Source organism: Hyperolius riggenbachi, chromosome 1 (genome assembly GCF_040937935.1).
Source record: "Hyperolius riggenbachi isolate aHypRig1 chromosome 1, aHypRig1.pri, whole genome shotgun sequence".
Taxonomy (NCBI): domain Eukaryota; kingdom Metazoa; phylum Chordata; class Amphibia; order Anura; family Hyperoliidae; genus Hyperolius; species Hyperolius riggenbachi.
This window is the reverse complement of record NC_090646.1, coordinates 659,579,846-659,598,284: the sequence shown is the minus strand read 5'-3', so window position 1 is coordinate 659,598,284 and position 18,439 is coordinate 659,579,846. Positions and strand designations below refer to the sequence as shown.

General features: G+C 44.6%; 1 protein-coding gene across 1 annotated transcript in view; it reads left to right on the top strand.

Moving 5' to 3' along the window:
- Positions 1–18,180, top strand: part of EPG5 (ectopic P-granules 5 autophagy tethering factor) — a 160,672-nt gene extending 142,492 nt beyond the window's left edge. The window contains exons 41-44 of the mRNA XM_068252178.1: positions 7,326–7,545; positions 8,567–8,782; positions 10,239–10,353; positions 13,055–18,180. Of these exons, the coding sequence (XP_068108279.1) occupies positions 7,326–7,545; positions 8,567–8,782; positions 10,239–10,353; positions 13,055–13,237 (734 nt within the window). The 3' untranslated portion in view covers positions 13,238–18,180. The remainder of the gene's footprint in view (positions 1–7,325; positions 7,546–8,566; positions 8,783–10,238; positions 10,354–13,054) is intronic.
- Positions 18,181–18,439: the final 259 nt, after the last annotated feature.

Below are 18,439 nucleotides of genomic sequence, written 5' to 3'. Positions count from 1 at the left end.
CAATCCAAAACAGTATGTATGTGTGTTGGATTATTATGGCTCTGTACAAATTAACAAGCTGACACATCATTGCATTCCAGCGGTTCTGGAGGTGTGTTTAGCTTCTAAGAGTAACAATGGTTAATTTGCATATATTCAGCAGTGATGTACTGGGAGACATCTCAAGCTCACTCCAACCTGAATTATTGCAAATTCTTTCTGTTTTAAGAAAGCAAACTTTTGTTTTTCTTACACTGTTAATGGTAGGGTTCTCAAACTTTGCACAGTTGGTCGTTGGGTGACTAGGGTTATTATTCAGAACAGTGGTTGGAGCCTATAAAAGCTAATCAAAATTCACCTATTGATTTTCAAGGGGAATATTTACATTTCTGCCATTCTTGCACTGTTAATGGCACAAGCCTCAAACCTGGTATAGTTGATCATTGGGTGACTGGGGTTCAATTTCAGAAAGGGGGTGGAGCCACAAATAGCCAATCAGATTTGTTTCATTCCAATGCAAAGTATTGTTGCCAAACACCACAAAGCTCACAAACTTGGTAATTAAGTAATTGATTAATTGTGTGTTAGGGTTAGGAAAGTGGGCACAGCCAACACCAGCCAAATACATAAGCGGGCAACGCAGGGTCATAAGTGGGCGGAGACATACAAATTTTACTGGGAAAATGTAAACAGCAGCCATTCTTACACTGTTAATGGTAGGGTTCTCAAACTTTGCACAGTTGGTTACTGGGTGACTGGGGTTAACCACCTGAGGACCGTAGGCATTACCCACCTTAAAGGATACCACAACTGACATGTGGCATAATGAGATAGACATGTGTATGTACAGTGCCTAGCACACAAATAACTATGCTGTGTTTCTTTTTTTCTTTCTCTGCCTGAAAGAGGTAAATATCAGGTATGTAAGTGGCTGACTCAGTCCTGACTCAGACAGGAAGTGACTACAGTGTGACCTTCACTGATAAGAAATTCCAACTATAAAACACTTTCCTAGAAGAAAATGGCTTCTGAGAGCAAGAAAGAGATAAAAAAAGGGGGACATTCTTATCAGTGAGGGTCACACTGTAGTCACTTCCTGTCTGAGTCAGGACTGAGTCAGCCACTTACATACCTGATATTTACCTCTTTTAGGCAGAGAAAGAAAAAAAGGAACACAGCATAGTTATTTGTGTGCTAGGCACTGTACATACCCATGTCTATCTCATTATGCCACATGTCAGTTGTGGTATCCTTTAAGGACCAGACCCTATTTTTCCATTCAGACCACTGCAGCTTTCACGGTTTATTGCTTGCTCATACAACCTACCACCTAAATGAATTTTGGCTCCTTTTCTTGTCACTAATAAAGCTTTCTTTTGGTGCTATTTGATTGCTGCTGCGATTTTTACTTTTTATTATATTCATCAAAAAAGACATGAATTTTGTCAAAAAAATGATTTTTTTTAACTTTCTGTGCTGACATTTTTCAAATAAAGTAAAATTTCTGTATACATGCAGCACGAAAAATGTGAACAAACATGTTTTTTGATAAAAAAAAAAACATTCAGCCTATATTTATTGGTTTGGGTAAAAGTTATAGCGTTTACAAACTATGGTGCAAAAAGTGAATTTTCCCATTTTGAAGCATCTCTGACTTTCTGACCACCTGTCATGTTTCATGAGGGGCTAGAATTCCAGGATAGTTTAAATACCCCCCAAATGACCCCATTTTGGAAAGAAGACATCCCAAAGTATTCACTGAGAGGTATAGTGAGTTCATAGAAGATATTATTTTTTTGTCACAAGTTAGCGGAAAATGACAGTTTGTGACAAGAAAAAAAAAAGTTTCCATTTCTGCTAACTTGTGACAAAAAAAAAAATGAAATCTGCCATGGACTCACCATGCCCCTTTCTGAATACCTTGAAGTGTCTACTTTCCAAAATGGGGTCATTTGTGGGGTGTGTTCACTGTTCTCACATTTTGGGGGGTGCTAATTTGTAAGCACCTCTGTAAAGCCTAAAGGTGCTCATTGGTCTTTGGACCCCTTAGCGCAGTTAGGCTGCAAAAAAGTGCCACACATGTGGTACCGCCGTACTCAGGAAAAGTAGTATGTGTTTTGGGGTGTATTTTTACACATACCCATGCTGGATGGGAGAAATATCTCTGTAAATGACAATTGTTTGATTTTTTTTACACACAATTGTCCATTTACAGAGATAGTTCTCCCACTCAGCATGGGTATGTGTAAAAATACACCCCAAAACACATTATACTACTTCTCCTGAGTACGGCGATACCACATGTGTGGCACTTTTTTGCAGCCTAGGTGCGCTAAGGGGCCCAACGTTCTATTCACAGGTCATTTTGGGTCATTTGTTTTCTAGACTACTCCTCACGGTTTAGGGCCCCTAAAATGCCAGGGCAGTATAGGAACCCCACAAGTGACCCCATTTTAGAAAGAAGACACCCCAAGGTATTCCGTTAGGTGTATGGCGAGTTCATAGAAGATTTTATTTTTTGTCACAAGTTAGTGAAAAATGACACTTTGTGAAAAAAAAACAATAAAAATCAATTTCCGCTAACTTTTGACAAAAAATAAAATCTTCTATGAACTCGTCATACACCTAACAGAATATCTTGGGGTGTCTTTTTTCTAAAATGGGGTCACTTGTAGGGTTCCTATACCGCGCTGGCATTTTACAGGCCCAAAACCGTGAGTAGTCTGGAAACCAAATGTCTCAAAATGACTGTTCAGGGGTATAAGCATCTGCAAATTTTGATGACAGGTGGTCTATGAGGGGGCGAATTTTGTGGAACCGGTCATAAGCAGGGTGGCCTTTTAGATGACAGGTTGTATTGGGCCTGATCTGATGGGTAGGTGTGCTAGGGGGTGACAGGAGGTGATTGATGGGTGTCTCAAGCAGGGGAGGACTGGGACCTTTTGGCCTGGAGGGAAAACACAAACTAGAGGCCCGGTTTCACGGCAGCCCCAGCCCAAATGACGTCACATGCGCCCCACGTGCTATATACCGGTAGTCACATGGTCATGCCAATGCAGAAATATAGCAAGGATACTAGAGGGACAGCTTGACAGGTAAAGTATAAATGCACAGGCACCGTGGGGTACATAATAGATTTTGAGGGAAAACGCCGGGGTTTCCATTGCATACATAGTTTGTTATTATTGCACTTAACGAATACATCGGCACGAGATTTCCCAGCATCTCAGATTGATACATTCAACTACTTTCCACCCAAAATAAGTCAAATTGTTGATTGGGCATGCTTGTGGCGGCACAGATTTTTATCCGATTGGATAGTTATCGAAGCAGTTGGTGGATCGGCCAGCCCTAAATCATTAAAGGAGAGGCAGCCTGGGGGGAAATCTCCCCCCTTCCCCCCCTGGCCAGTCCTCCCCTGGTCTCAAGGTGTGATTAGAGGGGGGAATAGATGCAAGCAATGCACTGGCGAGGTGATCAGGGCTGGGGTCTGAGGGCGTTCTCAGGGTGTGGGCGGGTGATTGAGTGCCCTAGGGGCAGATAGGGGTCTAATCTGATGGGTAGCAGTGACAGGGGGTGATTGATGGGTAATTAGTAGGTGTTTAGGGTAGAGAACAGATGTAAACAATGCACTTGGGAGGTGATCTGATGTCGGATCTGCGGGCGATCTATTGGTGTGGGTGGGTGATCAGATTGCCCGCAAGGGGCAGATTAGGGGCTGATTGATGGGTGGCAGTGACAGGGGGCGATTGATGGGTGATTGACAGGTGATTGACAGGTGATCAGTGGGTTATTACAGGGGGGATAGAGGCATACAGTACACATGGGGGGGGGGGGGTCTGGGGAGAATCTGAGGGGTGGGGGGGTGATCAGGAGGGAGCAGGGGGCAGTTTAAGGAATTAAAAAAAATAGTGTCGACAGATAGTGACAGGGAGTGATTGATGGGTGATTAGGGGGGTGATTGGGTGCAAACAGGGGTCTGGGGGGTGGTCAGGGGGGGGGGGTCTGAGTGGTGCTGGGGGCGATCAGGGGGCAGGGGGGGAGATCAGTGTGATTTCGTGCAGACTAGGGTGGCTGCAGCCTGCCCTGGTGGTCCCTCGGACACTGGGACCACCAGGGCAGGAGGCATGTATTGTATACATTACAAAGCCTATTATACGCTTTAATTATGCGGACGTGTATTCCTCTGCCCGCCGGCGCTGCTAAGTGGCCGGCGAGCTGGAGGCTAAATCCTCAGCCATCGATCCCCGGCAGAGGATCGCGTCACGGATGACGCGATCGCTCCGCCCATGCCCGTACAAGGACCGCCGCCTCTGTGCATGAGCTGGTCCTTGCGGGATCCACTTTCCGGCCGCCCGTGTGCAGTGGGCGGTCATTAAGTGGTTAATAATCAGAAAAGTGGGTGGAGCCTACAAAAAAACAATCAAAAATGACCTATTGATTTTTCTGGGGAATATTTCATTCTTGCACTGTTAATGGCACAAGCCTCAAACCTGGTACAGTTGTTTATTGCGTGACTGGGGTTTAAATTTATATAAGGGGGTGGAGCCCCAAACAGCCAATCTGATTTGTTTCATTTTAATGCAGGTTATTGATGCCAAAGACCGCAGAGCTCACAAACTTGGTCATTGAGTAATTGAGTAATTGTGTGTTAGGGTAAGGAAAAGTGGGCGCAGCCAACACCAGCCAAATACATAATCGGGCAATGCTGGGTCATCAGTAGGCGGAGACAAATACAAATTTCACTGAGAAAATGTAAACTGCAGCAATTCTTACACTATTAATGGTAGGGTTCTCAAACTTTGCACAGTTGGTCACTGGGTGACTGAGATTAATACTCAGAAAAGTGGGTGGAGCCTACAAAAGCCAATCAAAATCCACCTATTAATCTTTAAGGGGAATATTTAATTGATGCCATTCTTGCACTGTTAATCACCTGTACCTGGTACAGTTGGCCATTGGGTGAATGGGGTTCAAATTCGGGAAAAGGGGTGGAGCCACAGCCAATCAGATTTATTTTATTTCAATGCAAATGATTGATGCCAAAGACCTCAAAGCTCACAAACTTGGTCATTAAGTAATTTTGTGTTAGGGTTAGAAAAAGTGGGCGGAGCCAGCACCAGCCAAATACATACCTGGGCAATGCCGAGTCTTCAGTGGGCGTAAACAAACACAAATTTCACTGGGAAAATGTAAACTGCAGCCATTCTTACACTATTAATTGTAGGGTTCTAAAACTTTGCACAGTAGGTCACTGGGTGACTGGGATTAATATTCAGAAAAGTGGGTGGAGCCTACAAAAACCAATCACAATTCACCTATTGATTTTTCAAGGCAAATATTTAATTGCTGCCATTTTTGCATTGTTAATGGCACAAGCCTCAAACCTGGTACAGTTGATCATTGGGTGACTGGGGTTAACTATTTAGAAAAGGGGTGGGGCCACAAACAGCGAATCAGATGTGTTTCATTTCAATGAAAATTATTCATGCCAAAGACCACAAATCTCACAAACTTGGTCAATGACTATTGACAATTGTGTGTTAGGGTTAGAAAAAGTGGCCACAGCCAACACCAGCCAAATACATACCCGGGAAACATTAGGACATCAGTGGGTGGAGAAAAATACAAATTTAACTGCCAGAATGTAAACTGCAGCAATTCTTACACTGTTAATGGCAGGGTTCTTAAAGAGACTCTGTAACAAAATTTTGAGCCTTATTGTTTCTATTCTATAAGTTCCTATACCTGTTCTGATGTGGTCTGTCTTACTGCAACCTTTCCTACTTGCACTGTCTCTGTAATAAATCTTATCTTCTTTCCTCTGTCGTGTCTGTCGGCAAGAGGCTGGAATGTGTGGAATGTGCAGCACTGCTTGTCATTGGCAGAAGCTTTACACACCCCCTCCAAGCTCTGCTTGAATCACACAGTAAGCTGTTCTCAGCCTATGATACTCTGGTTAGAAGCTATGTCATTTGTTTGTAAACATTGCCTAAAACTTTTAATTACAAGCTAGGATTGCAGCAGGGAGTGACAGAAACAGCACAGAGGGGCACAGGGGAACATAAGGAATAGAATGGTATGCTTTTTAGTGTAAAAATATTAGAGTACAGATTCTCTTTAAACTTTGCACAGTTGGTCACTGGGTGACTGGGATTAATATTCAGAAAAGTGGGTGGAGCCTACAAAAGCCAATCAAAATTCACCTATTGATATTCAAAGGAGTGGAGCCACAGCCAATTAGATTTATTTCATTTCAATGCCAATTATCGATGCCAAAGACTGCAAAGCTCACAAACTAGGTCATCATTGAGTAATTGTGTGTTAGGATTAGAAAAAGTGGACAGAGCTAACACTAGCCAATTACATACCCGGGCAACCTGCTAGTATATACTAAACCTGGTGCATCCATGGTGGAGGGGCATTTTGTGGATTATGCCCCCTTGTACCTCTTGTGTCTCCCTGTGTCCTCCTCTGTCCCCTTGTGTCCTCCTCTGTTTTCCATGTGTCTTCCTCTATGCCGCTTTGTTCCCTCCCCCTGTGTCCTCCTCTATGCCCCTTTGTGTCCTCCGTTGGTCCCCATGTGTCCTCCTCTGCATGGGCACAGTACAGAGAGTCCCCGACATTGCAGCAGGTTGGAGGTTGGTATTGGCAGGTGTTCACAAGTCTGGAACTCCCTGCATTTGGACTATAAGACGCAGTGACTTTTCCCCCTACTTTTGGGGGAGAAAAAGTGAGTCTTATAGTCCAAAAATACAGTACTTTTTTGTCAATAAAACAATTCGATAGGAATAATCATAATTTTGGCTTTTAATAATTCTGTAAAACAAACCTATTTGCCCAAGCTGCATTCTCGCTATTTTATTGAGACCATTATTAGGGTGGCAGTGCCGCCATCTTGTGGGTGGCTTGTACGTGTCTACAAATGGCCCAAGGTATGTCATGCTAAAAAACCCTGTGTATAGTGGCTGTGAGATCTGATTGGTGGAACTAGGCTGGAAGAGGAGTGGTGGTCACATCACCCTTCCCACTACCATTAGCATCTCACTGACCATGTCAAGTAATGACCTCACAGTTCTATCAGTGCTCCGCCCACGTCCGACAGCGAGCTGATCTGTACAGAAAACATCATGTCATGAATGGGCGGAGTTTTCTCCGGTCTGTTATTGAGCGTTCAAAACTGTTCCAACAGTCACTCCCTCAGCTGGTACCACCCTCTGCAACCTCAGGGCAGATTAATACAGCAAAGGATTATGGGAAACCAGCAGCTTTCCAATGGAGTTATACTTTGTGTCATGAGTGCATAATACTAATAATATATACTTTGCTGTTTCTCCTTTTCTCAGAGACTCTGCACAGCCAGAACCCGGGCTGGGGTCCTATCCTGGCCTCCCTGCAGGTGCCAGAACTGACCACAGAGGAGTTCCTGCAGGAATGCCTGACTCTGGGCAGCTTCCTCACCCTCCACGTCTACGTCCTGCAGTGCTTAAACCGAGAGCAGACCCTGCCCAATGAGCTGAGGGTGCTGGTGAAGATCTCCAAGTGGCTGGAGCAGGCTCAGCCCAGGTAGGGTACTACCATACATTGTGTGTGTGTGTGTGTGTGTGTGTGTGGTGTGTGTATACAGGGATTGTTAAAGAGGACCTGTCAGCCATACTGTCTCAGAAAAAAGCACATATATAATAAGTAAATAAATACTTGCTCTACTTTCATAACACATGTATTGCACTGTCCACATTTTGATTTTAGTGATTTTTCTACAGTAAAAAAAGAGCAAATCCTTCTTAGCATTTCCCATTTTAACTGTGGCTATTTTGAAGCCAATCCTGCTGTGATTTCCTCCCTTGCTCTCCTTTGGCTGATTTGCCCGTCCTTCATTTTAGAAAGTGTATTGTCTCAGCATGAGAAATATTGGCCAATCAGAGAGGAACAGAGGTGTGGGAGGGGAAAACAGGAGGGAAAGCGGGTTCAGCCAGTCGGGCTGCATTAGTTAAGTCTGAGGGGAAGTAGAGAAGCAAAAAAAAGGACACCCCAGCATGCCCTGCAACTTCTTTTTGTGTACCAAATTTTGTGTGTACCAGATAAGAGTCAGGTAACTGGGGAATGATCATTTATCAACAAGAAAAGTAAGAATGATATTTAACTTTTGGATTGCCTGGTTAGCATCCTTATTACTTGTTTATCAGATAAAAATAAAGAATTGATTTTATGCCCGACAGTTACACTTTAACACATTAACAGCTTCAATAGAGTTATCTTGTTTGAAATAAGTGCGCTGCTTTTGATCTGAGTCAGCAAAACTCATGCTGTAAATTCTTGGAATGCTTCAAGCTCTCTATGATAGCAGAACTATAGAAAGTCCTCTGTTATTGTTTCACACTGTTGTGGTGACAAGTGGCCATAAATGCACATTATAGCCGTACCAACTACTAATTAGAATCAAGGAAATGTAACAAATAAGAAAAAAGTGCCAAAATAAACACTGACTAAGTCATCTATAAATGAGTATTGTAAACCATAAGCAATTGTATTCATGATGTTATTTTTACTACAGTTCCTCTTTAATGGCATTTGTGTCCCCCCGCAGCTCAGTGACGGAGGAGATCAAACTGTTCCTGTGGTTCCACAAGATCCTGCAGCTGTCCCTGATTCAGGTGGAGCAGAACGACAGCACAGTGACTGAGACAGTGCTGCGCATACTGCTCTCCTTCCAGGCCAGACTGGGCCTCCTGGGAGAGGAGAGGATGACCTCCGGCATTCTGGGAGCCATCGGCCTCGGCAGGAAGTCACCACTGTCAGCCAGGTACGTGTGCCGAGTAAGGATGCCCATACACACACAGATTTCCACCCAGTGTTCCAAAACGATTGATTCCTTTCAGAAAGGTATTGATTCCTACCACACACAGCGTATCGATTATTAACCTCCTGAGTGGTATGACCGATATTGTGTTGGGCATGCTGCTCGCTAGCCGCAGGTATCCCCCAGTGTAAATGTAATAGATTGCATGCCTGCAAAAGGTTTAGCTAGCATTAGGCTAGCTAGTATAGGTGTCCAGCACCCCCTGATTGCCCTCGATCCCTCTGATCCAGCCACTTATACATTACCCAGCCTGGCACCAGCAATCGGCGCAGCCTCCCGTACAGCTCCGGTCTACTCTATGGGGAGGGGAGGGTCTGCGCATGGCACGCTCCTCCCCATAGAAAGACCGGAGCTGTACGGGAGGCTGCGCCGATCGCTGGAGCCAGGCTGGGTAATGTATAAGCGGCGCGATCGGGGGGGGGGGGGGGGGCTAGCAAGCTACTGGCTTGCCTAGTGCTAGCTAAACCTTTTGCAGGCATGCAATCTATTTAATGTATACGGGGGACTCTGAGGCTGCAAAACCTCCTGAGCGGTTCAGGAGGTTAATATATCCGGGCAGGGAATGCACAATTCAATGCAGCCATATAGCCTATGGATCGTCCGCCAATTCTGCCCCACCCCCAATCACCCTCAATGCAACAATAAGGCCTATCGATCATCCACCAATCCTGCCCCGCCCCCAATCACCCTCAATGCAACAATATGGGCTTTTGATTGTCTGCCAATCCTGTCACAGAAATCTGTGCGGTTGAGTGTGGTCAAGCAAATCTGTCAGACTGGAAAAGGGTAAAGTGGACCTGTCATTGAAATCATTCTTTACAACCAAACATGCCCATTAGTGATAGAGTTGCTAGTGGGGCACTGCAGATGTTTGGGTGCCCATGTTAAAATCGGCTATAATTGGAGGTCACACACTATTTGTAGCTGCAGCTTGCCCTCTACTTTATTGAGCACCTCTAGCGCCCCAATTTCTAATTGTGACAGGTATTAACATGGGCGCCTATGGGGGGTGTCCAAACTTCTGTGGCATCTCAGTGCCCAAATTTCCTGTTGCCTTCAGGCCAGCTGACCAGCTTTTTGGGGTCTTCATTGGAGATATTTGTTTTGTAGCGAAGGCGGAAGCAGATTTGTTAAACCCCCTCTCTGAAAACTGTCCCTACGTTTTGTTTGATTTATGTCAGCACAGCGGTATGCCCGGCTGCAGAAAGCGGGATCTCTTAACAAAGCGGCAGGATTCTAATACATCTGTCTCCCAGTACATGTCGCACTGTCTCTGGCCGGGTTTTCCATCGGAGAAACCCCTCGCTTTGTCTTGCACTACATCTATGGAAGTCATCCTGTGCCCTCATATCCTCCAATGGCCAGTCCCACCAATAACCGCTCACGCTTTGTGTTCCAGGTTCCGGATCATTTCTCGCAGCTTGTCTGCCTTCATACTGGCTCAGATTCCTTCCGAAAACCAAGTGCGCCTTAAGGCAGGATCTGGCCTTCACATGTCGCCAAAAGCTCAGCAGGTAAACTTTCCAAATGTAAGGGAAAGCTGCCATTCTACACCTGTTATTAGAGACTGCTTATTACCGGGCTGTCAAGCTTATTCTTCTTGCATAAATGTGCAACCATACTTGTTATAGTTTTAAGCAAGCCTGAACCAAGGGGAAAAAAGACATATACTCACCTAAGAGAAAAAGAGAGAACACCAAGAGCCCAATATAGTGTAGTATGTACTGGTAAGGTATAATTGATAGAGTAATAATATGAATTTAATACTCACAAACCAGGGTTACCAAGTAGGCAACCACTGTCAAAGCAGGTGGGGAGATTGTCCTGACCCCACTCAGGATTAAAAAGTCGCTCTCTGTAGTTGGAGAAGGAAGGGTACAACCCTCCACCAAGGGTGGACTTGATGTAGATAATAGGATAACAGAGGCGCCAATAGGATAAAAAACACTAAAAGAACTTAAAAACCCATCTTGGTAATAGAGGAGGCAGTGGTGGACTCACCCCCTCCAAGCAGAACACACGACTGTGGATTTTCAGTCAAAACAATTTTATTGGATACTCCAAATAAAGTGCAACGCGTTTCACGGGATACAAACCCGCTTCATCAGGCAATAACAGATAGGAGTAAACAGCATCTGCCAGTATCATCAACACTAATGATACTGAGGCGCTCAGTGTTGATCATACTGGCAGATGCTGTTTACTCCTATCTGTTATTGCCTGATGAAGCGGGTTTGTATCCCGTGAAACGCGTTGCACTTTATTTGGAGTATCCAATAAAATTGTTTTGACTGAAAATCCACAGTCGTGTGTTCTGCTTGGAGGGGGTGAGTCCCACCACTGCCTCCTCTATTACCAAGATGGGTTTTTAAGTTCTTTTAGTGTTTTTTATCCTATTGGCGCCTCTGTTATCCTATTATCTATATACTCACCTAAGAAAAGGGAAGGCTGTGGATCCCATAGAAGCTTCTTGGGCCTCTGCCGTGTCCTTGTTCCACTGCTGGGCCTCCCGTTGGACGTTATTTGACTAGAATGTTGGATGCTGGATGGTGTACTGGTTAAGGGTTCTGCCTCTGACACAGGAGACCTGGGTTCGAATCTCGGCTCTTCCTGTTCAACCAGCACCTCTTTAGTGAGGAGATCTTGGGCTAGACTCCCTGCTACACAGTGCTACTGCCTATAGAGAGCGCTCCTAGTGGCTGCAGCTCTGGAGCTTTGAGTCCGCCAGGAGAAAAGTGCGATATCAAAATTCTGTGTCTTGTCTCGACTCCTTGGAAGGCTTTAGAAATACTTCCAAAAACTAGCGGATGCATACTGATCACGTGGAAGTCCGGGCTCACACATGCGCAGTAAGGCTAGGTCCACACTGGTCCGCTGGCAGATCAGATCGGTTTCAAATGGATCCGTTTTTCTAAACTTTTTTCCCTTTCTCCCTGTTTTTTCTTAAAAAATGCATCTTTGCAGCATACATTTCCAGTTAGTGGAAACATATGCTGGGGGGGGGGGGGCGCCATGCTGGAGGGGGTAGCAGCCAGGACAGGGGTGACAGCGGGTGGCAGGGAGGGGATTCGCCCCCCACCCTCACCTGGGTCCCCCGTCATGCTCCCCTTCCAGCTACTTGCGCAAAACTTGTTATGATGTATGTAGGCAGCAAGCAGGGATGCTTACCTTCCTCTCTTGCGCTCCACCGCTTGACTTCTTGCAATGCTGCCTTCTATGCTTCAGAGGGCGGCATTGCAGGAAGTGACGCGGCCAGCGGAGGAAGTAAGGAAGGTAAGGTACCCGCTCGCTGCCTACGTTATATTTTAAAAACTTTTGCGCAAGTAGCTGGAGGGGGATGGGGACCCAGGTTAGGGAGACCACTGTCACCCCCGTCCTGGCTGCTACCCCTCCAGCATGGCGCCCCACTTTTTTTTTGCTTTAGGTTTGCTTTAAAGCAAATGTTACCTTATATTAGACTTTGCTGACCCTCTGAGGGCTATTGGGTCTTTCCACTCTAGCACACGTCTGTCCCCATTTGGGTGCTGGTCTACCCAGTTTCTAAACCTTATATTATATATATTTTTTTTTTATCTAAGTCCCCCCCCCCCCTTCCCTTAGGCCCCAGTATAATTATCCTTCTACTGGATAAGCATCTTCCAGCATAATTTAAGAATGCTCCAACTGTTCGCCATCATTAAAATCCATCTCAAGTATTTAAAAAAAAAGATACTGTAAAATGGTACGGAATGTTATTGAATCTGCCCTTGTGCATTTGTCAGAATTTTAGTGGAGGGAGGGGCCTGACTGGCTGTAAAGGGCAACTGTTATGAGGGGAATATGGAGGCTGCCATATTTATTTCATTTTAACCAATACCAGTTGCCAGGCAGCCCTGCTGATCTATTTGTCTGCAATAGGTGTCTGAATCACACCACAAACAGGCATGCAGCTAATCTTATCAGATTTGACAATAATGTCAGAAACACCTGATCTGCTGCATGCTTGTTCAGGGTCTATGGCTAAATGTATTAGAGGTGGAGAATCAGCAGGACAGCCAGGCAACTGGTATTGTTTAAAAGGAAATTAAATACGGCAGCCTCCATATCGCTCTCGCTTCATGTGTCATTTACCGATGTGGAGGTAGTTTTATTTGTTTCTGTCTATGCTGCTTCTCTTGTGTAAACAGACATGAACGTGTTGTCATGGAACGGCTGTTGCAATTTTCTCTTGAACAGGCGCTAAGTGCCGTGGAGTCGCTGACCTCCAGCAAGCAGTACGCCGAGTACCAGGAGCAGATCTCGCAGGCGGTGCAGTTTATCCGCTACCCCGGGCATTGCCTCCAGGACGGCATCACGCTGCTGGCGCTCCTCATCAACTCCCTGTACCCGGAAGTGCATTATCTCAACATTATACGATGAACTGCCAACTTCTCTCCCACCGGGGAAACTTTTTTTACGCTCTTCAGTTTTTTTGTAGCTATTTATATCACGCATCTCATGTTTTTTACCGCATCCGTGTAGAGGTGTGCTCACGTGTGAGAGGTGATTGGCCAGGTATTTTAAAAAAATGTACAGGCACATCGTACATTGCTTTCCGTAGAATAGCTGAGGATAAATGTTATAGCTACTGCTTTGTTGCTGTGTCTGATGTCAGTGTTTACATCCATCTACAGAACTGTCCCGGGGATCGCTTCCTATTGGCCAGCCAATGATGTTTGAGGGGCGGGGTGAGACTCTTAACTCCTCCTTCAGACCTTTATCTCAGTGTTTGGTACTTCAGCTGTGCAGATCAGTATAACGTGATATGTGAAAGCGAGTAAAATCTCATGCAACCTCATCTGTTTGGATCTGCAAGTAATCGGTAAATTTCTCCTGCATAAATGCCAGTAAACATCAGGGGGTGGGGTTGTAACAACCCGGTTGTTTATGCTACTATCTTATCTTTTATCTTGAACTCCTCACCAAAAAAACATAGTGTTGCAATCTAAACGCAGTTGTCTCATCCATTTGTTCCCCCAATATCATCTTCCTGGTAGTTGAAAAGTATAAAGAAGTTAACTTTCATCATTTGCTGCTTAATGAGAACCTGTCAGGGTTAGCAGAATTTGTATACAGACATTGATTAAAGGGGCTCCTACAAAATTTCCCATACACGTTCCCAACCCTCCTCTAACTTGGGACAATTAAAAACTTTTTAAGAAAAAAAAGTTTCAAATACCTTTAAAGTTTATCCCCCAGGTAAAAACTAAAATCTGACTAAAAGTCAGCAGATAGTAGTGATGTGTGAAGAGTTAAGTAAATAAGCAATCCAGCAGCAAATGAGTTACAGTCAGCTGAACACCATGGCTCCTGCTCATCTAATCTGAAGCTGGTTGCAGACTCACCCATTGCTGTGAGCTCTCAGAGCACAGACCTCCAGCCAATGGTCATGCTGAGAAAAAGGGGAGGAGAAGGAATGGAAATGTAAGAGCTCTCTCTGCATAATGTCTCTCTGAGGAACTGCCAGAAAACACAGCTTCCAAATACAGATAAGCTGTCCTGATTTGTTTATGTACTGGCTTTTTATGCAACTTAGACAGATGTTGTTGAAAAACCTGTGAGTCTTTAGTGTGTAGGGGAAGGGTAGGCATTCTCCACCCATACCACTGCATAAAATGTCAGTTAAGGCAGAGTAGAAGGATGCGACACCCCTCCAAATGCTGAATGTGCCAACCGTTGGGGGACAGTGAGGGTTTTATGCAAAAAATATAGTTTGGACTTATTTATTTTGTTAAACCGCTATAGTATTTCTTTCATATATCATTGTAGCAACTCTTGTGTTTCATATCCTAATGACATAAACATTGTAGCCCCACTGTGCTATTAAAGTAAAACTTAAAGGGACACTATCAATGCCAAGTGTTCTAAAATGACAATACAGTATACAAATAATGTCTAAGTAGCTGCGTAAACATTTTCCTACTTTTCATGTTAAATATCAGAAGCAAAAGCTGTAATTCATTGTTTGTAGATTTTAGCTACATTTGGAATGCCTCATTTGCAAAGGAATGGACCTCTGCAGTCTGACATGCTAAGAACAGTGTAATATTGAAGCAGTTATATGAAAACAAAAGCCTGGTGTCACACACACAATTACAGATGTTTATGTTGCACATAAGATACATTTCCTCTGCTCTCTGTGAGAGAAAGCTCTGCCTGTCTCTGACTGAGCTATCTGCACACACAGGGTTAACAGATGCACTGTGAGGGAATTCCCCCTCCCCTCATGGCTCACTGTGGCGTCAGATTACAGCAGACTGCCCATCAGAAAAGTGTGAAAGGAATTAGATAACATTAAACAAAGAGATAAAGATTCAAATGTATACACCAGTACTTAGCAGCATATTCCAAACATTTCCTATCTCAATTGAAACAAAATATGTTAATCGATAGTGTTCCTTTAAGTAAGAAAAAAAATAAGTCACTTACTTACCTATAGAGGGGGCAGTTTTCTATCATATTGAGCCCTTCCCTGTCTTCTCTCAATCCCCTCATTCCAATGTCTTCACCCCTGTTCCAGCTACACCTCCATGAGTCCTCGGAAGGCTTTGAAAGCACTCGTGACCCCAAGTGCATACTGCACATTCTCTTCTTCGGGAGCACTTGTGGGCACAAGAGCTCCTCAAGCTTTCTGAGGGCTCATGAAGGAGGCTTAAATTCACTGGGGGACATCGCTGGAATGAGAGGACCAAGAGGAGACCGGGAAAGCTGAATAGGATCCAAAGACTTACCTCTTTATTGGTAAGTATTCTTTTTCTCACTACAGATTTGCTTTGACTGGAAACCCCGTTTCTGATCTTCAGGAGAGACTTTTTTTGTAAAATAAGCAGCGAAACAGGATTAAGTACACTAAACTGTAGAGCAACCGGCTGTTTATTTTTCTTTAAACCTACGCGACAGAGGATTTGCACACTATCCCGAGATATTTCACGAAGTTGCCAAATTAGAATATCCACGTATTTGTTATATGTTTGTAGTGAGGTGCTAATTGTGTAAAGGCTTTGCTTGCTGCTTGACTATCTATATGTATATTTCTACTACTTATCTCATTTGCTTTCTTTCCTATTTACCTGGTATAAGGATCGGGGGGGAGGGGGGGTGACCTTTTAAGGCGATACTTGTGATAAGGTTTATTCTAGTTTCTGTGAAGGTGTTAATCAGTATCTGTGGTAGAAGAATTTTCTGTTATCTGCATTCTCATCTTGTCTATACACAGATTGGTTGTTCCGATTGCTTCAGAATTTTTCTTGCAGTTTTTCTAGTTTTAGAATTTAGAATGAGGAAGGGGGTAGCACCTTGTCGCAGGTCACCTGTGTCCTTGTTGGGGGGAAAGTTCTTATTATTTGTTTTAGAGACATAACAGGCGGTTAAAGCGGATCCGAGATGAAAAACTAACTATAGCAAGTAACTTTTCTATATATCTTATCTAAAGTTTATATGGTTTACACAGTAAGTTTAGCTGCAAGCAGCTTCAACAGTATATAATTATTTCTTCCTGTGATACGAGAGCAGCCATATTATGCTTGTCATCATTACTCATGCAAGCTACTCTGCATCTCCTCCCCTCAGCCTGTGAAAACTCCACTCCCCTCTCCTCCTTTCTCCTCCCTTCTCCACCCCCTTGCCTCTGAAATCTAATGTATGCTTCAGTAAAAGTATCCTCCTCCCCAGACTGTGCTCCCATGAGCACTTGCAGCAGGGGACTCAGAATGCCTAGGCGCTGGAGGAGCTGGGGGCGTGGATACATTCATTTACATGCAATTAGGTAATAAGTAAAAAAGCATTTGGTGGGAAGAATGCCCAATGATACTGTATGTAAGAAGCAGAAACATTAAGTTTGTCTTGGATCCACTTTAAAGAAAGTCTCTGGAAAGAATATTGGAATCCATCTCGGAACTGGAACAGTGCAAGATATATCAGATGGACAGGAAGTGATATGACAGGAAGTGAGGCAGAATCCCCAGCATGGTGACACAGGCAGTAATAAAAACCTGGACGAGAGGAACTAACCCGTAACCCACTCTATCCAGAATTTTAAAAAATCAATTCCAAGTAAAACCAGAACTAGATGTAAAAGTCATTCGTATTTATGTGACCTGAAAAAAATTGATCGTGCCATAGATTCAAAAATGATAACAGAGGATTATAAATGCTCTGTAATTCACAGAGCTTGATACATGTTCTATAAATGATACTAGAGTGTGATAGATGTTCTATAAATGATAGCAGAGCATGATAAATATTTATAAATCAGTGATAAATGATGTTGTAACACCAGCAGGGGGCAGCGGTGGCATACATGCAAAAAGGTCGCTGGGAAATTTGGGCGCATGGTGAAGCCGTAAAAAAAAAAGTCTCCTGCAAATGTCCCAGTGACGTTAAATTACTATTCCCCCTCCAGGCCGCCATGGACTCTGGGGTAAGATGCAGTTTGGCTTCCTTCTATTGCTGGCGGCTGAATTGCTCTAGCTTTTGTTGTTGTTGTCATTTGGGCTCTGTCTTTTGCTGGCGCCCCCTATAGCCGAAAATCACATTACACCCTTTTTGCTTGTCTTGGAGGCAGAGATGTTGGTGGTGACAAGAGTGTGATTTGTGTTCTATAGACAGCAGGCGCTGCTGTTACGGCGTTAGCGTGCTTTTGCCTAAGTGTGTTTAAAACTGCAGCGCTATTACTGGGGCTCAGTGATGTGTTATACATCCATTACTGATTGTATCTCCATTAAAGATACTGTCATGTCCTCCACAATCTGTACAGTGTATACTATTACTCTTCACTTAACTAGGTACAGTGTGAGTTCCTGTCTCCATTGCCTATATGTCTCCACTGTTTCTAAAGTGTTCTCTCCCTTTTCTCTGGTTGTTAATTCTCCCCCTGCATTACCTCTGAACCCTGAGCAGATGTTATCAGCACTTCAGCAAGCTTAACGCTGACCATACATGTATAGATTGCCACCTAATGTTCCAAAACCATGGGTTCCTTTTAGAAACTGCAGTGTTGCACTGTTTGATGCAATGCAACACTATGGCCTATCGATCATCCGCAGCTCCTGACCCTCCCCTATTCCATCTAGATTTACTGTCCTGTGTGACTAATTGATCGATTTTTGGTCAAAATTGATGGAATCGAACATTTTAACCCTTTCTGGACCAGAGGGTGCTGGTCCAGCAAACCGCCGCTTCCCGACGAATCACCGCAAGTTACCGTCGCTCCCGCCGGACACGCCGCTCTGTCCCCGCCGCAGGCTGCTCTCTCTGCCGTCGCTATAACGGCAGAGCACTGTGCGCCGGTCAGGAGCCTCTTTCATTGGCTCCTGACGCTGTCACTCCATGTAAGCCAATGAAAGCGGCTCCTGATCGGCTCACAGTGCTCTGCCGTCATAGAGGCGGCAGGGCAGCACATTGCGGCGGGGGCAGAGCGGACCGAGCGACGCGGACGGGCGGGGGCGGGCGGTCAATGGGACGTAGAGCTTACGTCTGGTCAGGACCGCAGCGCCCCCTGCCCGCCGTAGATTCGTACTCGCTCGGTCCGCAGGTAGTTAAAGGAATCGATTCCCATCCGGTTCAATCATAATAACAGAATCT